The sequence below is a fragment of the Babylonia areolata genome, chromosome 2 (assembly GCF_041734735.1).
Source record: "Babylonia areolata isolate BAREFJ2019XMU chromosome 2, ASM4173473v1, whole genome shotgun sequence".
NCBI classification, from domain to species: domain Eukaryota; kingdom Metazoa; phylum Mollusca; class Gastropoda; order Neogastropoda; family Buccinidae; genus Babylonia; species Babylonia areolata.
In genome coordinates this window covers 37,879,995-37,899,143 of record NC_134877.1, presented here as the reverse complement: position 1 = coordinate 37,899,143, position 19,149 = coordinate 37,879,995, and the positions used below count along the sequence as shown (strand labels likewise).

General features: G+C 38.9%; 1 protein-coding gene across 2 annotated transcripts; it reads right to left on the bottom strand.

Moving 5' to 3' along the window:
* Nucleotides 1-358: 358 nt before the first annotated feature.
* Nucleotides 359-19,089, bottom strand: LOC143300985 (uncharacterized). 2 transcript variants are annotated; one of them, XM_076614959.1, is made up of 10 exons: nt 18,944-19,089; nt 12,361-12,811; nt 10,445-10,492; nt 9,599-9,715; nt 5,665-9,100; nt 4,370-4,466; nt 3,661-3,782; nt 3,038-3,096; nt 1,777-1,860; nt 359-1,027 (listed from the first exon to the last, which is right to left on the bottom strand). In XM_076614959.1, the coding sequence occupies exons 2-10, from the start codon at nt 12,806-12,808 to the stop codon at nt 930-932; spliced, it is 4,509 nt and encodes a 1,502-aa protein (XP_076471074.1). In that variant the 5' UTR covers nt 12,809-12,811; nt 18,944-19,089; the 3' UTR covers nt 359-929. The 2 variants fall into 2 exon arrangements, with proteins under 2 accessions (XP_076471074.1, XP_076471082.1); XM_076614967.1 differs by lacking the exon at nt 18,944-19,089 and adding an exon at nt 13,329-13,477.
* Between the last annotated feature and the right edge of the window lie 60 nt (nt 19,090-19,149).

The window sequence follows — 19,149 nt, the reverse complement described above, 5'->3', positions numbered from 1 at the left end:
CAAGTAAAATCTGATGAATCAAAATCCTATCTTTTGTTTTTTCTCTTTTCCACAGAACAAGAATTATCTCTTTTTCTACATATGTGTTATCCCCTTTTTGACTAGATAAATATAATCTAATGAATTCAAATGCTCTTGATCAGTGGACAAGTAAAATCTAATGAATCAAAATCCTCTTTTCCTACCCTTGTTTTTCTTCCTTTATCACTAGACAAGTTAAATCTAATTAACTCCCATCTTCTTTTTCAGCTGAAAACTATTATCTAATAAATTCCAGTCCTGTTTACTGGACAAGTAAAATCTATTGAAATCAGATCCTCTTTTCCCATCCTGGTTTTTTGTGTCCCCCCCCCCCCCCCCCCCCCCCTTTTCATTCTTTTTCATTGGCCAAGTTAAAACAATTCAAATGATCTTTTTCCAACTTTTTCTTCTTTTTCACTGGACAAGTACAATCTGATGAATTCAAATGCTCTTTTCTCATCTCTTTCTCCTTTTCCTCTGGGAAAGTATAATCAAATGAATTCAAGTCCTTTTCTTTCCACCTTTAATTTCTGCTGTCCCATCATCCTACTGTTTCAATGGCTCTACCCCCAAGCCAGTAACAGCATTCCACAGAGGATTTACATGTTAGGTCTTTTTTTCTTTTTTTTTTCAAATGCTTCTCAATACCTTCTTCATCAGAGTTTAGGGGTTTATAAAGAGTTTTTGTTAATGACTGATTGGCTCACTTTTTAATTCCTTTTTTTTTTTTTTCATAATATAAATCAATACTGACAAACAATGGAAAGTTGCAAAATGAAAAAACATCTCTGCTCACACAGACGCACGTAATACATTCTTTTTTTTTTCTCCTTTTGTTGTTTTAGTTTGGTTGTTAGTTTTCCACCCCCTCTAAACAACTTCTCAAAATAAACAAGGCTGTTTTCTTATTATGCATTCTTTTTGAACCTGCGAAGCAATTCGCCATAATCCTCCACCGGTTTGCGCTGATGTGGGTTGTATTCCTCTTGAATGGACAAGTTTCCATCTGTTGAATAACAAGAACACATACTGATGTCAACCTTGACAGAAAGTACTAAAATAAAATTTTAATATGGGGTGGGGGTGAGGTGGTGGAAGAAAACACAAAACAACAGAAAACAAAACACTTATTCGACAGGATGCAATGCACAGACTTTCTGAGGAAATCATTAAAAACAACTGCAGTACAACAATCTGTTCAAAATCATTTTCCTCTTGATGTTTCTGATTCCGCTGCTCATTTTAACTTATTTCCAAGGATATAGAAGCACACACTGGTTTCTCACTGTGCTTGCATCGATTTTCCCACTGTGCTTCAGAAAGGTAAAAACGGAAAGATATAAATGAATGATATTCCATGCTTTGGTGAGCAGACATCTTCTCTAAATCTGACAAGCTGTTCTAAAATCATTTTTCCTGCAATGGAGTAGATCTAGAGAATGTTATAAATGTCCCCTACCAAAGTCCAGTTATATATGTACATGCTGTGTACATTTGTACATACTAGAAAATTGTCTTGGTGCTGTCTTTGCTTGAAAATACCAATTTTGGTAAAAATATGTTCCTGTCCAGTTTCTGTCATTGATAATGTAATTAAATCTGCATTGCAAACAGTATATTATTCATATTGAATGGCATCTCTGTGTGTGTTTTGTGTGTGTGTGAGTGTGCACATGCACACCCACACGCACACACACACACACATACTCTTTCATACACAAATTAACTGACTGTTACAAGATCTTGTTCACTTACCCAGATCAGCATACTCACTACGACAAAATTCCCGCCTTCCTCCATAACTCAATTTGAATTCCATCTCTGGGTCTTTGGATCCCTCTGAAAAGAAAAAGAAGGTGAAAAAGCATGACTGAAACATTCTAAACAATTCTAAAGCTACACAATTTGCTAACCTTGTTCCAAATAGATTTCAGTTGATCAATCATCACTCCCTTTGATTTAAAAACCCAATCCTAACTTTGACTTTTCTTTTTACTTCTTTGGAAAATTCACTTGATATTGAAGTCTTCTTATTCACTCTAAGCAACAAAGAATCTCTTCACAATAACATTATCACTGTTTATAATTCTTTATCAATATCAGGACTGTAGGGATCCATTCCTGTTAACCAACACAACTGTTCAGGAAATGAAGTCTCAAAACAGTTTACACGAAGTTGGTACAGACTTTTGCCCTGTTTTGCCAAGTTTTACTGCAAAAGTCAAGGAAGATCACAGTTTATTTTCATTTGTGGTTTGAATAATCTTTAAGTGTTCAACAATACACATGATTACATTGCAATCAATGACAAGAGCATCAACAAGCTTGAAGCCTATACTGTGCTCACAACGTTGCACTTCAATTTTAACATGACGGCTGATGAACCATATTATCAATTGTATCAAATAACATTCATAAACAGTAAGTAATGAAATAATGAAATAAAACAAAATAAACAAACAATACATAATATAGTAAAATAATGCTAATTTTTTTTTTTTTTTTTTTTTTAGTGTTGGATACAGAAAGCCATGACTCTCAGTCTTAGAATGGAGCTGCCTTGGCAAAATCTGTTAGGCTTCTGACTTCTGATCCAGTGTTCATCAGTGATCAGGGTTCCAGGCTTTGAAAACCAACTTTACTCTGATTTTCCTTACTAACCCAGGTGTGGATGGATACCAGACTTCGGTTGTGGAAGGCTAAAATGGCAGAAGGAGAGAACTAGGCCCCGCCTACCTGTGCCAAACCCTAGACACAGTGGATATCAATTCACAGCCCCAGTGGCTGTAAATGGCTATGGAACCATTAACCTTTGACTCGTAATCTGAGCAGCTAGTGTACACTGCAACTAGGTGGTAGTGGGAATCAGAGTGGATGTAATAAGCTACGGAATGTGCTGCCAGGCATCCAAAGAGCAAGGGGAAAGTCAGTAAATTTTCTAAGAGGACAGATAGATTAGCTACCATGATCTGCATTCAGAATGTAATGGTACCTAGCAGAAGAAAAGGCAACTCACGTTCAATGGCGGTGCTGGCAGCTGCTTCAGTGTGGAACGTCACAAAGCCAAAGTTGTCTCTGCAAACCGAACAAACATTTTCATGTTCTTGCATAAAATATTACAACTCACTCTGTAAAATATAAGAACTCACTCATTAAAATTTATTCTGATTCCGATTCTCTTCATCACAAACCAAACTAAAAAAAAAAAAAAAAGCATACCCTTGCAACCTGTTATTCACAGAAAAAGAAATCACCAAATATACCGCCGGTACAAACAGTACACATACACACTCAGTACCAATAGACGCTGTAAATATGCAACATATCACAAATCAATCAAATCCATCTCTTTTTTTCCTGCTGAATTACTTCTGCTTAATATCATTTCAGCATGCAGTTGTTGCTGTTGTTTTCTGTTTTTTTGTTTGTTTTTTCTATTTTATTTGATTTGGAATTTGGCACATCACAAACATGTCTGCTAAACAAAATGGTGGACATTTGCAATATGTACCATTAAATTACATATGAAAAATTAAAAGGAGGAGTTTGTATTATACTCCATGTTTGGTGTTAAATATACGAAAAATTAAACAAAAATTATAGTACAAACTGCAGTAAAATAAAAAACAACAAACTCACTGTTCCTCCCTGAAAAACAGGCGAACGTGGTCAATTCTGCCATAGTTTCTAAAACGCTTTTTCAGCTCGCTTTCGGTGTATCCTCTTGGGATACCACCAACGTACACAACCCTGCGTTCCTTCTGCAAACACAAGTATATAACCATCAGTGATTAACTACTAAAAGTTTTGTCAGTTATCAGATACTGAGATGGGTAGGTTAAAATCACAGGAGTAAAATAGTGACACTGTTTTAGCGTTTATTCATCAACTAGGCTGCAACTTTATGTAAACACAATTGAAAAAATTCAATGCGGATTTGTACTATACATAAAGAGATGTTCATTTTCACATCATTTTAAAGAAATGCTTATCTTCACATCATAAAATTCACATGTGTCTATGTAATCCAGCAACAGAACATCAATCAAAATTCAAAATTCATGTCAGGGATAACCAGTGTAAGCAATTTGAAAACAAAAAGAACAACAACAAAAAATAAACAAACAACAACAACAAAAAAAGGAGAAAATAAGGTGCTCAAAGGTGCTCAAAAGGATGATTGAAATCAGAATAATACCAGTAAAAAGCCTTCTATATATGCCACAAGGTGATGGAAATGGATAATTCAAGCTACATTATTCACAAATCCAGTCTAGTGAGAAGAAAAACATATTTTTTCTGAGGAAAGGACATAGCACAAACATTTTTATCTTAATAACTCTCTCACCATCTTTTGGGTCTGCTCCTCATCAGTCGTAGCTCTTTTCCGCCTCTTCCCATGTATAGGTCTATCATCATCATCTGATGACTCCTCAGGGTAGTTACTGAAACATACATAATACTTTTCTGAGAAAAAATAACAAACAAACAAAATAAACAAATGCTAACCTGGAGATAACCATGACCAGGAAAAAAAAAAAAGAGAAGGAAAGACCGAAAAATCCTAACTTACAGTAGAAAAATCTGAGTGATGACTCAGTTATGTCAAAATCAGAAACATCACAAATCATAAATACAACTTACAAGTACAAACTGTGAAGCAGCTTTTAAGTCTCAAGAAACTGAAAACTGAGGGTGGTGGAGTGGGACCTACTTCATAGTGCTTGACATTCCACAAAGAGAACCTAATTCTTTATTTCTTTTTTTTAAGGGTGGGGGTGGTGGGGTGGGGGGGGGGAGGTGGGACAAAGTTCTATCGGCTACAGATCCATCATCCAGTTCATTCACCTGTTTCATTATCACAACAGGCAGGTCATAATGTCAAATAAACAGCCCAGTGGTAATTAATTAACAAATGTTTTCATAATAACAGTTAATTTATAATGATTACACACACACACACACACACACACACACACACACAGGCAATGAACATACACCAGGAGTAATGAATTAAAAACAACAAAAACACTGACAGTTGTTAACAAAATCATAAAGATCTTAAACAGGACACACAGACACACAGACACATGCACACAAACACCACAGGCAATTCATTGTGAAACAATTGTTATCATTTTTATCAGGAACACACACACACACACACACACAAACACACACACAAATCATGCCACTATATCAATTCTGTCAATAGTGTCATCAACTACACTGATTCAGACGTAGTGTGACTGAAATGAGAAATGAATTAAACAGACTACTGACAAGTTCATTAAGATATATTTAACACACACACACACACACAATTTTGTCAAAAATGTCATTGTGGAACAGTAACAGAGGGCTTTTCTTTTTAAAGTAAATTATACTCTCTAAACTGACTAAAGTCCTAGTCTATGATAAAATTTTGTGGAGTAACCCACCTTCTTCCAGATTTCTGAATCTAGTAATTAACTCAAATCCCAAACATGATGTCTTTGGCTTGGTGATTGTCAGATAATACTGATATAAGTGATTTAAACCACTTCACAGTAGAATCCCGGAAGATAGATTACTGCTGAAAATTTGGATACAGTGAGTATAATCAAAGCTTTTTAAAAACGATCACAAAATTCATTCACTTACCTTGATCTGCGTGAGGAAAATGAGGATGAATCTGTGTTCTGGTAGCCCCTCGATGACCCTGAACTTGATCTTGATAATGCAATTGGCTCATCAGCCTTCCTCTTTCTTTCTCCTGTTCTCAAACCTTCTTGTGACTTTGAAGGTGTTAGCCGTGCTAAGAAACTCCTTGGAGGTGCTGGACTGGAATTCAAAGCCAATGTTATTGATGGAATGTCATCTCGATCCACAAATCTGGGTAAGTCCAGCTCTCTGACCTCGTCAAATTGTGTGCTGTTGATCGGGTTGGTAGCATAGCTCGGAAGCTTGTTAAAACCAGGCACGCTGACATGTTCAGAAGCTGATGGTTCCAGGGGAAGGAAGTCATTGGCATGCATGTTTTCAATGTCGGCGGCCCTCAGCTCCTTTCGGCCACTCTGCCTCTGAATGGAGGGGTTGGAGGGACCAATGTAGCCAGGAAGCCTGCTGATACAGCCCTTCTCTACCTCCGGAGGAGGACCTTTTCTAGGATTCCTACTCCTGTCCTTTCTTTGCGGAGTTGAGCTCCTAGAATGTGTAAAACTTCCCTGAGACTGATCGCTGTCCAGGGAAGCGTTACAGAAAGTGCCAGCCTCACCACGTCCTAGTCTGTCAGTGGCTCTAAGCGGAACCTCTGGAGGTAGCCTAGACAGCTCAGCCTCCTGCATGTCCTCCCACGAACATGTGGATTCTCTCCACCCATGTTCAATGACTGAATCTTCAAAGTGACTCTCACCAACAAATGGCGAGCCTGGTGCCTCTCCTGGATAACTCCCATCCAGAGATGGGGATGACAGGATCTGGTCTCCGTTAGGGACAACAGCATCAGATTCATTTCTGACACTGCGTGCAGGATTTCCAGGGGATGCAGGATCAGACACTGGGGATGGACTCTCTTTGGCAACAGAGCCGTTGTTGTCGACAAGTGATGACTGCAGCCAAACTGGTGAAAAACCTCTTTCAGACAATCCTCTGCTCTCCAGTGGACCAGCACCAGAAGCCGGAAGGAAATTCAATGCGACACTATGATGGCTGTCTTGGTCTGAGACTGCTGGGTTTGTAACACAAGTGGCATCTCTTTCACCAATGTTGCTTCTAATTGTCCCTATTGTGGAAACAGTTGGCTTTGTTCCGACATCACAGTTTTCTTGCTCAACTGCCTCTGCTCCAGGTTTTCCAGAAACAATGGTGTCATGTGCCTCTGATCTGCTGATGCGAGAAACAGGATCAATCTGTCCTCCTGCAAAGGAATGTGTGTGTGTTGTCCCATGTCTGTCCTTCAAAGTTTCGCCCAAGTGATATTCTTTTGCTTCCCTACTGGCAACCTCCTCTGATTTCAGTTTCTGTTTGCTTATATTATCACAAGGCATTTTATTTTCTCTGCCAGTTTTTGGAACACAGTTCTGATGAGCCGTTCCAGTGGTTCCAGCAAAATTCTGTTTCTGTGGCAGTTTCCTTTGATGACTCTGTCCATGACCATTGTTTTTGTGTTGAAGGTTTTCTTCCACATTTTTGTGAGTGAACGGTCGGCTGCGAGGACATGTTGGTGAAATCTGTGGAATGTCTTGACGTGGAAAATGAATTAATTTGTCAACACTCTTTTCTGCCACAGGCATATCATTCCTTTGTACATCAGCTACGTTAGAATCAGCCTGTCTGTCCCCATGAGCAGAAATCCAATCAACCATTGACTTAATATGCCTAGCAAGCCTTTTAACTGTGTTTGCTGTATCACTGATGGCAGGGCCAGCAGCTGCTGTGGAACTCTTGGGTGATGGGACAACTTGGGAGGTTACACTGCTTTGGCCACCGGTCACTGAAGCCCCAGTTGTAACAGCCACACAACTGTTGACCTTGCTGGTGTCAACCATCATTGTCTGGGCTGGGAGCCTTTCTGAGGCTGAAACACCAGTCTGTAACTGCTTCTTCCAACAATGAGTATTGCTCTTTAGGTTGGAAGCAGAAATACTGGATGGTAGCTGCGGCTCAGCAGTTGTTAAGTCCTTGAGTTGGACATCAGCATGCTCATGTTGAGCAGTCAAGTCCTTGGGCTGAGTAGCGAAGTGCTTAGGTTGAGCAGCACAATTCTGGGGTCTCCTCTTCAACATCACGTTTTTGTTCTTCAACTGGACAACAGTAGTATCACTACTCCCCCTGGCATCAGGTTCCACAGCAACTTTGCGCACAGAGCCAGTGTCTTTTTCCACAGGTGAAGATGCGAGTGTCACATCCAAACTCTTTTCCAGCGGTGGTTGTCTTCCCAGCAATGGTTTCAGTGTCCCTTCACAGATGGGTTTTGTATATAAATCCTTAGCGTCAACCATGACCCGGTGTGGACAAGACAGGAAGTAGTCATGATCCAGCAATGACTCTCGACCTTCAGACCCAGGAGGAGGCAACCTGCCCTCTTTGTCATTGCCAATAACTGAGACCAGATGTTCCCCATCTTTCTTTTTCTTTCCACATGTGCCACCATTTTCACTTTGTTGAACTGACTTGGAAGACGGATGGGTAGACAGTTGGGAAGAGGAAGTGGCTACATCTGAACCAGATGCCTGCTGAGCACTTCGTGTGGTAGGCACTTGGGTCTGGTTTTCAACTGCTCTGTTAGATTTTTTATCACGATTAACAATGGCCTGAGTAATATTTGTCACAGTAGAGCCAACAGTATCTGCGGGAAATGAATCTGCTGTACTCACAGTTTCTGAACTTACATTTGCACTGGAAGCCGACTGACTGTCAATAACTTTTATCACAGCTCGCTTGGTTTCGGACTGATTTACAATTTGTTGGGGACTGTCAATGAGACTGATCACATACGGACTGGTTTTGGACTGATTTACAGCACTATACACAAGTGGAATGATCTTGGCAGGCAGCAAACTTTTTGCCCAATTCTTTCCAGATCCAGACAGCAAGCTGACAGCCTGGGTTTTACCTGAGACGGCAGAGTTTCTGGCACTGGTTTGTGGTGCTTTAGGCTGTTTCCGATTTGCCTTTCTGAACACTCTTTTCTCAGGTGAAAAGCAAGGAAACAGCGCTGATGTAGATGCTCTTTGGGGCAGCGATTCCTTGTGAGTAGACGGACTCTCAAGCACCTGGCTTGGTGGATCCTGACCAGACTGATGTGAGGGCAGCGAGTCCTCCTCCTGAACAGGCTCAGCCTTGACTGGTGCAGTCTTTGGTGTGTCTGATATCAGCGGCATCACAGTTTCTGTTGATGACATCTTCCCCAGTATTTTCCGTAGTCTCGACGAGCCACCTCTGGCGTGCATCAAGGATGCAGCAGTTGTACTTGAACGACCCCGTTTCGCCGGGCCTGAGCATGGAATCATGGCCGTCCTTCGCTGTGGTTGACTCTCACGACGAGCACGGATCTTGTCGATCAAGCCAGGGGGTGGGGTCACAGGGGGTGTCACCGCTGAAAGAAAGAAAGAAAACTCTCGCATTAAGCAGTTCTACGTTTGTTACATGCACACACATGTGCGCGAGCACAAATAAAAACAAATGCATAATGATAAGCACACACATACACATAATGATAATAATACTTTAACAGTAGTAATAACAACATACAAATAATGCCAATAACATCACATTTGAATATATTTTATCTGTAATTACACAATGTGACTAAACATCATACTGAGAAAATACAGACACACACTCTCATAAAGAATGATAACAACAGAAATAACCACAATTTCTTTTTTCTTTTTTTCTTTTTAAACGCTAACAACATCATATTTCAACAGACATATATACAGTCACACAGACCACATTGGTCACAATCTCACCTTCGCTCAGCAAGGTACCACAGGATAAAGAGATCACCCACAGACCACACTGGTCACAATCTCACTTTCATTCAGCAAGGTACCATAGGATAAAGAGTTCAAACTGTTCTGTCATGCCCTACCTGGGCTGGTTGTGGCACTGCCCATCCTGGAGACCGGAAGACTCTGAGACGTCAAGGGAACTGCTCTTTCCACACGTCCATGGACCTCACTATCATCCTGGGAACTCGAACGGGATACTGCCAGACCACAAATCAAACCTTCCAAGTCAGAACAGCCACTGAGGTGTAAACATGCATGAAGTACACCATAAACAGTTCAAGGAAAAATGGGTTGAAGTATTTTGTACCAAAAGTACAACTCCTTGATTTCCTTTTTTTTCTTGTCGTTTTCCACATTTGTCTAACCTGTCGCACAGGACCCTTAAAATTCATGCCTTGAAGGCAAAATAACACAATTATTGGCTTAAGTAGGTGAATGAGGGCAAGAGGATGTGGAGTTGGGAAGGGGGAGGGGTCATTTTAATTCATATTTAATATACTTCATACAACGAAAACAGACATCTGCTTTTAGAAGGAAGAGGGAAGTAAATTTTATTTCACTATCAACATACTTTATAAAGTTATATGGTGTAAACAGGCATCGGTTTCCTGTATACTATAAAAACAAAAATGAAACTAAAGTGAGGTTATGCCTCTCATGTTACATAGTGACAACATTTTCAGCGACAAGATTTACTCTTCATTCTGAACTGAATCATTCTAGCATCAAATTGAATAACCTTTATCACTGCAAAACTAAGAAACACAAGTGAGTATATAACACACACATACACACACACACACACACACACAGAGTTACATACACACACATGTGTACACATGCACACACATATCAGCAGCACCATTACATTTACAGCCTCCATCACCACCACAACCATCCAATTTCTAGTTACGCAAACTACTTACTCTGCTCAAACTGTTCCAGCAAGCTGTCCATGTCAAATGCATGTATTCCTGGGATAAAAGAGAAAAAAAAGAAAATAAAACTGTAGCTAAACATGGTATATAAGCATGTGATAAGCATGATTACTGGTAACAGCAACACAGCCGTTCTGCTCTTATATACAATTACAAAATATTTGCATGTAAAAGACAACAGCAGTGATTATTCGCGTATTCTCTATTTTCCTCTTCCTTCCGACTCCTCCTCCCCACTTCTTTGTCTTCTTATTTATCAATATACTTTTCTTCATCTTACTGATTCTAAAGCACATGGAAACACAACAAACAAAATTTACATCTCATGTGCAAAGACACACACTGTGTGACTTAGATAGTACTGGGCGCAACAGTCACATGCAACAAACACTAACGCACAAAAAAACCCAGACATGTGTAACTAAGCCATCATCAAACATTAAAGAATGCAACTAATGTCCATCATTAGAAAAACACACACACAAAAAAAAAAGTATGAATGGGTATGTCCTGTTAACTTATCTATTTATTTCATTTTCCAATGTATGTCCTTTTTGTTTCGTTTTTTCAGCCAATAAAGAAAGCCATGTTTTGAGCACAAAGAAAAAGAATGAAAAAAAAAAGAGGAAAAACCAACAACAATAAAGGTGCTCCATGACCTGCATGCAACTGAGGCCACAAAAAACAACAACAAAAAACATGGTATTCATCATGAAAAAAAAACCGGTCATCTGTCAAGGTTTATCAATACTTTAAAATGAGAAAGCACAAAGAACATAATTCCCATTACTATTTACCCTGCAAATCTTGAAACGTAAGCAGAAATGACAGTTGCTGAAAATAATTCTAGAAAATACAGCAAAAGCCTTGGGATGAATCAATATGCTGTGACTACGGCAGTGTAAGTGAAATGAGTTCGCAAATCTCTGCATCTAAGTTGTCTACCCAGGCCAAAGGCAGCCTACTATGGTGTTGCAACAGACTGTCATATACTGGAGTTCAAGGCCAGCGTCCTTGTCAAGGCTTGCCTTTCTCATCTTGATCTGGACAGCTTCCAGTCTTGCCTTGTGGCCAGGCAACTTTAATGCAGCTGTGAACTTAGTTCACTAACAGCCTGTCCAACCCAAAACACTAACCGTCTGGCTGCAGAATGTGGTGAGAAACCACTGAAATACACTTTAAGTTGATACTTTCAATTCCATGTACAGGAGATTTTCTTCTATTGTGGGGCCAGAATTTGAGAATCTTCATTTTTTTGGAAAAACTTTAGAATTTGAAAATGAAAGTCCCAGAGTTAAATGGACCATGAGGTTCCAGCGAATCCACAGAAAGTAAAGAGGGAATTCTGCTACAAAAGCAGCAAAGTCTAGAACAGCACTTCCAAAGGTCCAGAATGTAAAACAATCATTGTTGTTCCAAAATCAGTTAAGTTCCACATGCTAAAGTTCCACATGACAACTCTTAAAACACACAAAATAACAAACTCACAGCAAAATTTCTACCCAAATTATTTTTGTCATCTGAATGAAATACATCATCTCTGGTTTGTCGCAAAACATAAAGAAAAAGTCACTTTTTTTTTTTTTTTTTTTTTTTTTTTAAATCTCAACCTAAGCTGTTCCTTTCAATTTATTTGAGTTTCTCTTTCATTTCATTTAATCTTTATAAGTGAATTAAGCTCTCTCTTTCTTCCTGGCACACACACACACACACACACACACACACACACACACACACACACAAAGTCATGATACATTCAAATGTCAGCACTGACCTGCCATAAAGTAAATGTATAGTATACATGCACAAACACACAAAATCAATCAGGAATGCTATAGATTATTGCAGTTCAGCAAAATTCTTCATTTAAAAAACACAAAAAAAACCAACAAAAAAACACCTACCCTTTGGGTCCACAACTACTGGATCAGCCTCTCGGACACCTTCATCCACTGATACAATGGTTCCAGACTCCGAGGTTGTTGCCAGAAGGACAGCAATATCTGAGACACCATCAACAGTGGCAGACTCCTGTGCATCAGCCATTACAACTTCAATCACATCCTCAATAGTGTGCTGTTGTGAGGCCGGCTCAGTGACCTCGGTGCCACCAAAATACTCCCCATCTTGTGGAGCAGGAGGAGCTGAGGAAATACCTTCCAGAAACTGTGCGATATCCTCTGCTGGCAGACCCTCATCAAATGGCAATTCTCCAAAGACTTCATCGATTAAATTGAATCTTTGAAAGTCTTCTTCATTTCCAATTTCGTCACTCGTGTTCAGGAATTCAACTGTTGGTGGTGGGTTTTGCTGAGCAGTGTCTGATGCATCCTCCACAGAAGACCAATCCATGATCTGAAAAAAAAAAAAATCAACAAAGCATGCTTAGTTGATTTACATGCTGAAACTAAAAACTAGTATGGGTCTATAAAGTATAAATGTGCACAAAGTGTCTAAGCATTTTTTTAAAGTGAATTCCAAGCAGATTAGATCTAATATGGAAAGAAAGGTGGCATGTATTCTGTAAACTTGGACGTACAACTGTGTGTGTGTGTGTGTGTGTGTGTGTGTGTGTGTGTGTGTGTGTGTGTGTGTGTGTGTGTGTGCATGAGAGAGAGAGAGAGAGAGAGAGAGAGAGAGAGAGAGAGAGAGAGACTCGAGAGCTTTGATTCTGAACTATGGAAGTGAATAAGACAGCAGCCTACAGAAGAAGAGATTGTCCAGACACTGGAGGCCACATGTTCTGCATGCCTACATCTGTCACTACAAGGTAAGCCCTTGCCTGGAACCTACAAGGAAAAAGGAAAAGAGGATGTCTGAGAAATATGTGGTGTCGCGACATGGGGGCAGATATGAAGAGGACAGGCCGCACCTTGGGACAGCTGGTGTAGGACCGGGATAGCTGGAGAGCTCCTGTTGGTGGTCAATGCCCCAGGTGTAGGTGAGGTGCAAGATAGAGTTCAGAACATAGACTGAAGCACTCAATTCTTCTTCATCTCGTGCATCACATGGACAACTAGTAAATATGATACCACTGAAGTGAAGGGAAGAGAACACTTTTTACAAAAAATTTCAATAGATTATAATCATATATATCATGAAACTCCTGTGAAATTCATATGTGGCATTTGCAACATATGAATGGATGTACAAATGTCATTTTAAGTAAAATTAAAAATAAAGACATTGTAAGACATCCACTGAAAAATCAAATGTATCTTCTTTTGCCTTGTCCTGTTCTGACTGAATTGTGTTACGATCTGATATTTTCAAGACACAACGTTAATCCAGACTGTTCTTTCCAGCCAATCAGCCAATGAATTAATGTTACTGAGCTGAAATAATGATTTCATTTTTTGTTTTCATGGTATGCATAGCCACAGCCTAACCGAACAAACTAGTACTAGTGTGAGCTTCTCTCAAGTTTTAACTACTGGCACAGGGTGTGTTCAAGCATGGTACATGCTTGTATAGCCACTACTTTACAGCATGACTTGGGCTGTTTTATGCATGTTATTTCCATTGCCAACATTTTGTGTAAGACTCAAGTGTATCATTTATGCAAAAAGGCTTCTTTTGTTCTTCACCTGTGAAGCTAATCTGATAACCTTGCAATGTACACTCATGACCAAGATATTTTGGCTTGAATTCTGTGGCAATGTTTGTGTTGAATTAAAAATAAAAATAAAAAAGACCATGCTTGAATACACCATGTATGGTTAGGTGCCATGAAAGTATTGCTATCAATCAATCAGAAATACCATTATGATATACTGGTGATCAGAAAGCATTGCTAATACTCAAAATGTTAGATTTTCCTTTACAATATCATAAATTATATGTCATCATATACACAACCCTTTCGGTTCTTTGGGGTTTTTTGTTTTGTTTTGTTTTCCTTTATTCCAGTGCATCCTATTCCTAGTGAAAATTTTAATTAACTTTTGACCAGTAACTAACTTACTGCTGCAGCACAGCTCTTCACAGACCAGTGCCAAAACAATCAGAAACAGATTGGGGTCACATCTGGAAAGCAAATCATCTAGATAACTTTTCAAGGACCTGTGGTCACATTTGGTCTGGACAAACTATTTCTAATTTAATGTATCGAACAATTTACACATATACTGATATAGTGCATAGCTCCAGTTGTTTACTATAATACTATACATTCTACTCTCATCGCAAAAAAACAAGACTTTTAATATTCATTTTAACATCCAACAGTATGAGTACTGGATCATTACAGATCCTATGTTTCAGTGTTCCATGCTTGAAATCTATGTACATTATACATACATTTCAGTAGTTCTTTAACACTAAATCAGCTTCTTCATTTGTTTGTTTTTGTTTTATTTATTAGTAAAACCCAATAGCACCCTTCTGAAATGCAAAATGTAATTTGCAACAAACTGTCTAGTTTAGTAACTATCTAAAATAAGCACTATATATATTTATATTATCTGCCACATTTTCAATCCAGTGTCCGTCTGCTTTGTTTCTCTTCCTTTCCACATCACCTACTATGTCAAGGATATTCTTTTCTCCTGTCTGCTATTGTAACATATATGAACAGATGACACTAACACACTTACAATTTCCCTTTCCCTACCACTGTTCAAACAAAGGCTATGATGGTAAATTTGATAAATAGTTTTACCTGTTAGTGTTATCAATTGTACATCATGATGCTAATACTCTGTAATTCTTTCATAGAATATTTCATTTTTGGTGAATGTTTAAGAGAACAGGAACTCCACATGATGTGGCAAAATTAAATTCATAACAGTGAGAAACAATTATAAAATAATATGATTTAAAAAAAAAATCTCCCATACACACCCCCAAAACTCAAATTTTCCATCATGCTAAGGTCACCCAGCCCCCTAGACTAACCTTCACATTCATCTGTTTATGAAATCAGGACTTACACTGTATCAGCAGTTACCTACAGACCTGAGGACCACAGGGTCAAAAGTGTTTAAAGTGGGTCAACAAGATTAAGGAACAGTTTCCCCAAGCATACCCTTCTAGAAAGTCAGGGTAATATTGGGTGTAGAAGAAAGTGTTGTGCAAGTTACATAAGTTTCAGTTTTCAATATGAATATATATACTTAAGTCTGTGAATTTAACAGGACACTGACACTGAGAGAGAAAAGTGTGTGTGTGTGTGTGTGTGTGTGTGTGTGTGTTTGCATGTGGATGCGCATGACTGCGATGGAAGAGGGAGGATGAATTTATACACTGCAAATTGTAAATACTGAATAAGCGTTTTCTTTCACACATGGTTTGAATACAAAAAGTATACATATCAAAACGAATTATACACAGTGAAGAGAACACATACCCACAATACAACTCCCCCAGCTGTCACCCTTTTTATTATTTTACTTTTCAGCAGCAAAATGTGTTTCAACAAGTTAATCAATAATCTGTTTATAAAACAATAACTGCACCACTTGCACAGACAAGCTTCCACACATACAATGATATACACCCCCTCACCCACCCTCCACCCCAACAACAAATGATTCTAAGTTGTGGTGGAGGATGGAAGAAATAGACAGGATGAGGCTGCTTTCAAAAATTGGTCTGGTTGATATTACTGTACACAGCAATCTAAGTAAAACATTTATCTGCATGAAGTTAATAATAATAATAATGGATACTTATACAGCACACTATCCAGAAATCTGCTCTAGGTGCTTTACAAAAACGCGTTTGTTAACATAAAACATTATATCTATGTTACACACACACACACACACACACACACACACACACACACACACACACACACACTGCATACAAACATTTTAACATACATGAGTATCTAACAGCTACCCTAACACATAGGCACACATAGGCAGGCACAAACTTACATAAACACATGCACACGCACACACAATACACATTCATATACATGCATGTAGTTATGTACACATACATATGTATACACACATAGACAAGCACAGCTAACGCAAAGGAAGTGGACCTGCCACAATTGAACTTATTGCTGAGGGAAAAGGTGAGTTTTGAGACGAGATTTGTTGTGTGTATGTGTGTGCGTGTGCGCGTGCGCACGTGTGTGTGTGTGTGTGTGTGTGAGGCACAGAGAGAGAGAGAGAAGGGAGGGAAAGCAATTTGTAAAGACCACTTCATAACCCTCTTGTATACTGCATAACATTTGGAAACTTCTGCATAATTCAGTTCAATAGAAACTTCAATGGTGACAAACCACTAATGTCAGCAATAAATGCTTTTTCTCCATTTGACATATATACCTGCATTTATAAATACACAGAAAATCAAATGCGTAATAAGTCTAGACATTCATGCATACCACAAAAATACAGCCTTTTGTAGGTCTAATCGGTTTCTTATCTTGTACTTGTTGTAGTTATACATCCAGAACCTGTGACTGTGACTGTGTGAGAGGCATAGAATCAAGAAACAGGAAGATAGACAAAGGCAAACTGGGTATGGGAGATTTGGGAGAAGCATAGCTTTCTGACACTTTCTTTTACATAGAAGGCAATGCACACAAACAAATGTTCACACACTACGCATCAAAGAAAAATTTCACTGTAAACAGTACCAATAAAAGATAAATAAAACCTATTACTGTACAATTACACAATTTGAAAAAAAAATTAACAAGTCAAAAATATTTTGAAGACAAAACATAAATATCACACACACACACACACACACACACACACACACGCAAACTTTCATCATTTATCCATTACATAATAACAGGGCATACAGACACATTCTGGTCAGTGTGGAAACTACTCAGCAGCATAAATTGTAAAGCTAAAAGATAGGCTCATAAGAGGAAAAAAATATATGTTCAGTTTGAAAAGAGAGATAGGGGGGCTGGACAGAGGGACTGAGAGATAGACAAGAGACACTCAGAGTCAGAGAGAGAGAGAGAGAGAGAGAGAGAGAGAGAGAGAGAATTCTTTGTTTTCTAGGGAAATATATTGGCACTGGTTGTATAGATACTTTTCATCCAGTCCTCTTGGCTTTGGACTTTGGAATATATGCTTGTCACTTTACAAAAACCAAATGATTAAAAATTAAGTAAGCATTCTGGCAGTGAACAAATAAACACACACACATCAGAATGTAACACTGTCTGTGAGGCAGACATCCACAGTCTAATACCAGTAGTGCATAAGCTTGAAGGCATAAAAAAACCCAGGAAATACATACATGAGAATACATAAACACTGATGGGGAGTCAGCCACAGAAAGTCTAATAGTAATACCATTTGTGTAGTAATAGACAACCACTCAGAGTGGGAAAGAAAGCCAGCCTGAGCCATCTATCTAAAGCATAAGTTATATCACATGTAGAATATGGTAATATTGTGTGGCACCCATACCTTATGAGACAATGTATAGCAACAGAAAGGGTCAAAAGAAGGATAACAAAATGATTAAAAGAATGCAAGAATACAAGATACCAACAAGACTTGCGTACTTAAATCTACACTCCCTAAAAGGTAGAAGATTAAGAGGAGAATTGAATAAAACTTTTAAGATATCAAATAACATAAACGATGTAAATGCAAGACATATCTTTACAATGTCAAGGAACTCAGTTATGAAAATTTGTTTAGAACACTGCAACACCACCCTTAGAAAAAATTCATTGGCAAACTGAATTGCACAAATATGGAATGCACGACAAACAGAAGTTAAACTTGCACAAAATACTAACATGTTCAAATATCTCCTTGACACCAACACCATCTCAAAAGAAAAAAATATTATTATGAAGAATGAAAACAACGTTTCTTGCAGAAGTGTACTTGCGTACCCTGCCCAACAACAACAAACAAAAGAAGAAAATAAATAAATAAAATAAAATGAAAGAAGTGAAGATGAAGATTCGATGGGGGCATAAAAAAGGCCGATAGGTCTAGGCAGATGACTTGCCAGTCCCTATATCACTACTACTACTACTCAGGCATGCAGGTGGACGGGCCAATTCAGTTTGTTTCATGGAGGTGTACAACCGTGCGGGATTATCCACACATGTCCACCACTTTTAAAAGGCATAAAAAGAAGACTCTATCACGAAAAACAAGGCAAGCAACGGGTGAGAGTGAGGCACAGATTGATCGTATCGCTCCGAACAGAAGTAACCGTATCCACTTAGAACTTCATTTGCATTTGTCAAATATGTAAACATCGGGTGTCTCGACTCATTTACGAACATCAGCAGAAGAGAACAAGGGAAAAGAACGGCTACCCCTTATCAGCCACGCAATCAATGCAATCAGAGCAGTTTGTAAACAAACTGACGACCTTTTTCCGCGAAGAAACTCGCACTTGCCGTCGCGTGAACAGAGCACGTGGTGGACGGAAAAGAAGATGTGGGCTCAAGCCTCGAGTCATCCATGACTGTTCTGGCAACCTTGGCTTCATATATCATCTGTAAATACTAAAACCTTTCTATTAACTGCTACAAACCTGTGTCTTGTGATGGGTGCTCTCAGTTGAACGTGGCGAAGGCTAGACACATATCCAATATGTAACGTGATAGCTGAGCGTAAGGGGTACCAATCTGACTTCGTCCACCATTATTGCCGTGTGACGTACATTCACGCGTCTGACCCCGAGTCTCGCGAGATTTCATTCATGGCAACGACATTGTAGCAGACGCTAAAACATGATTC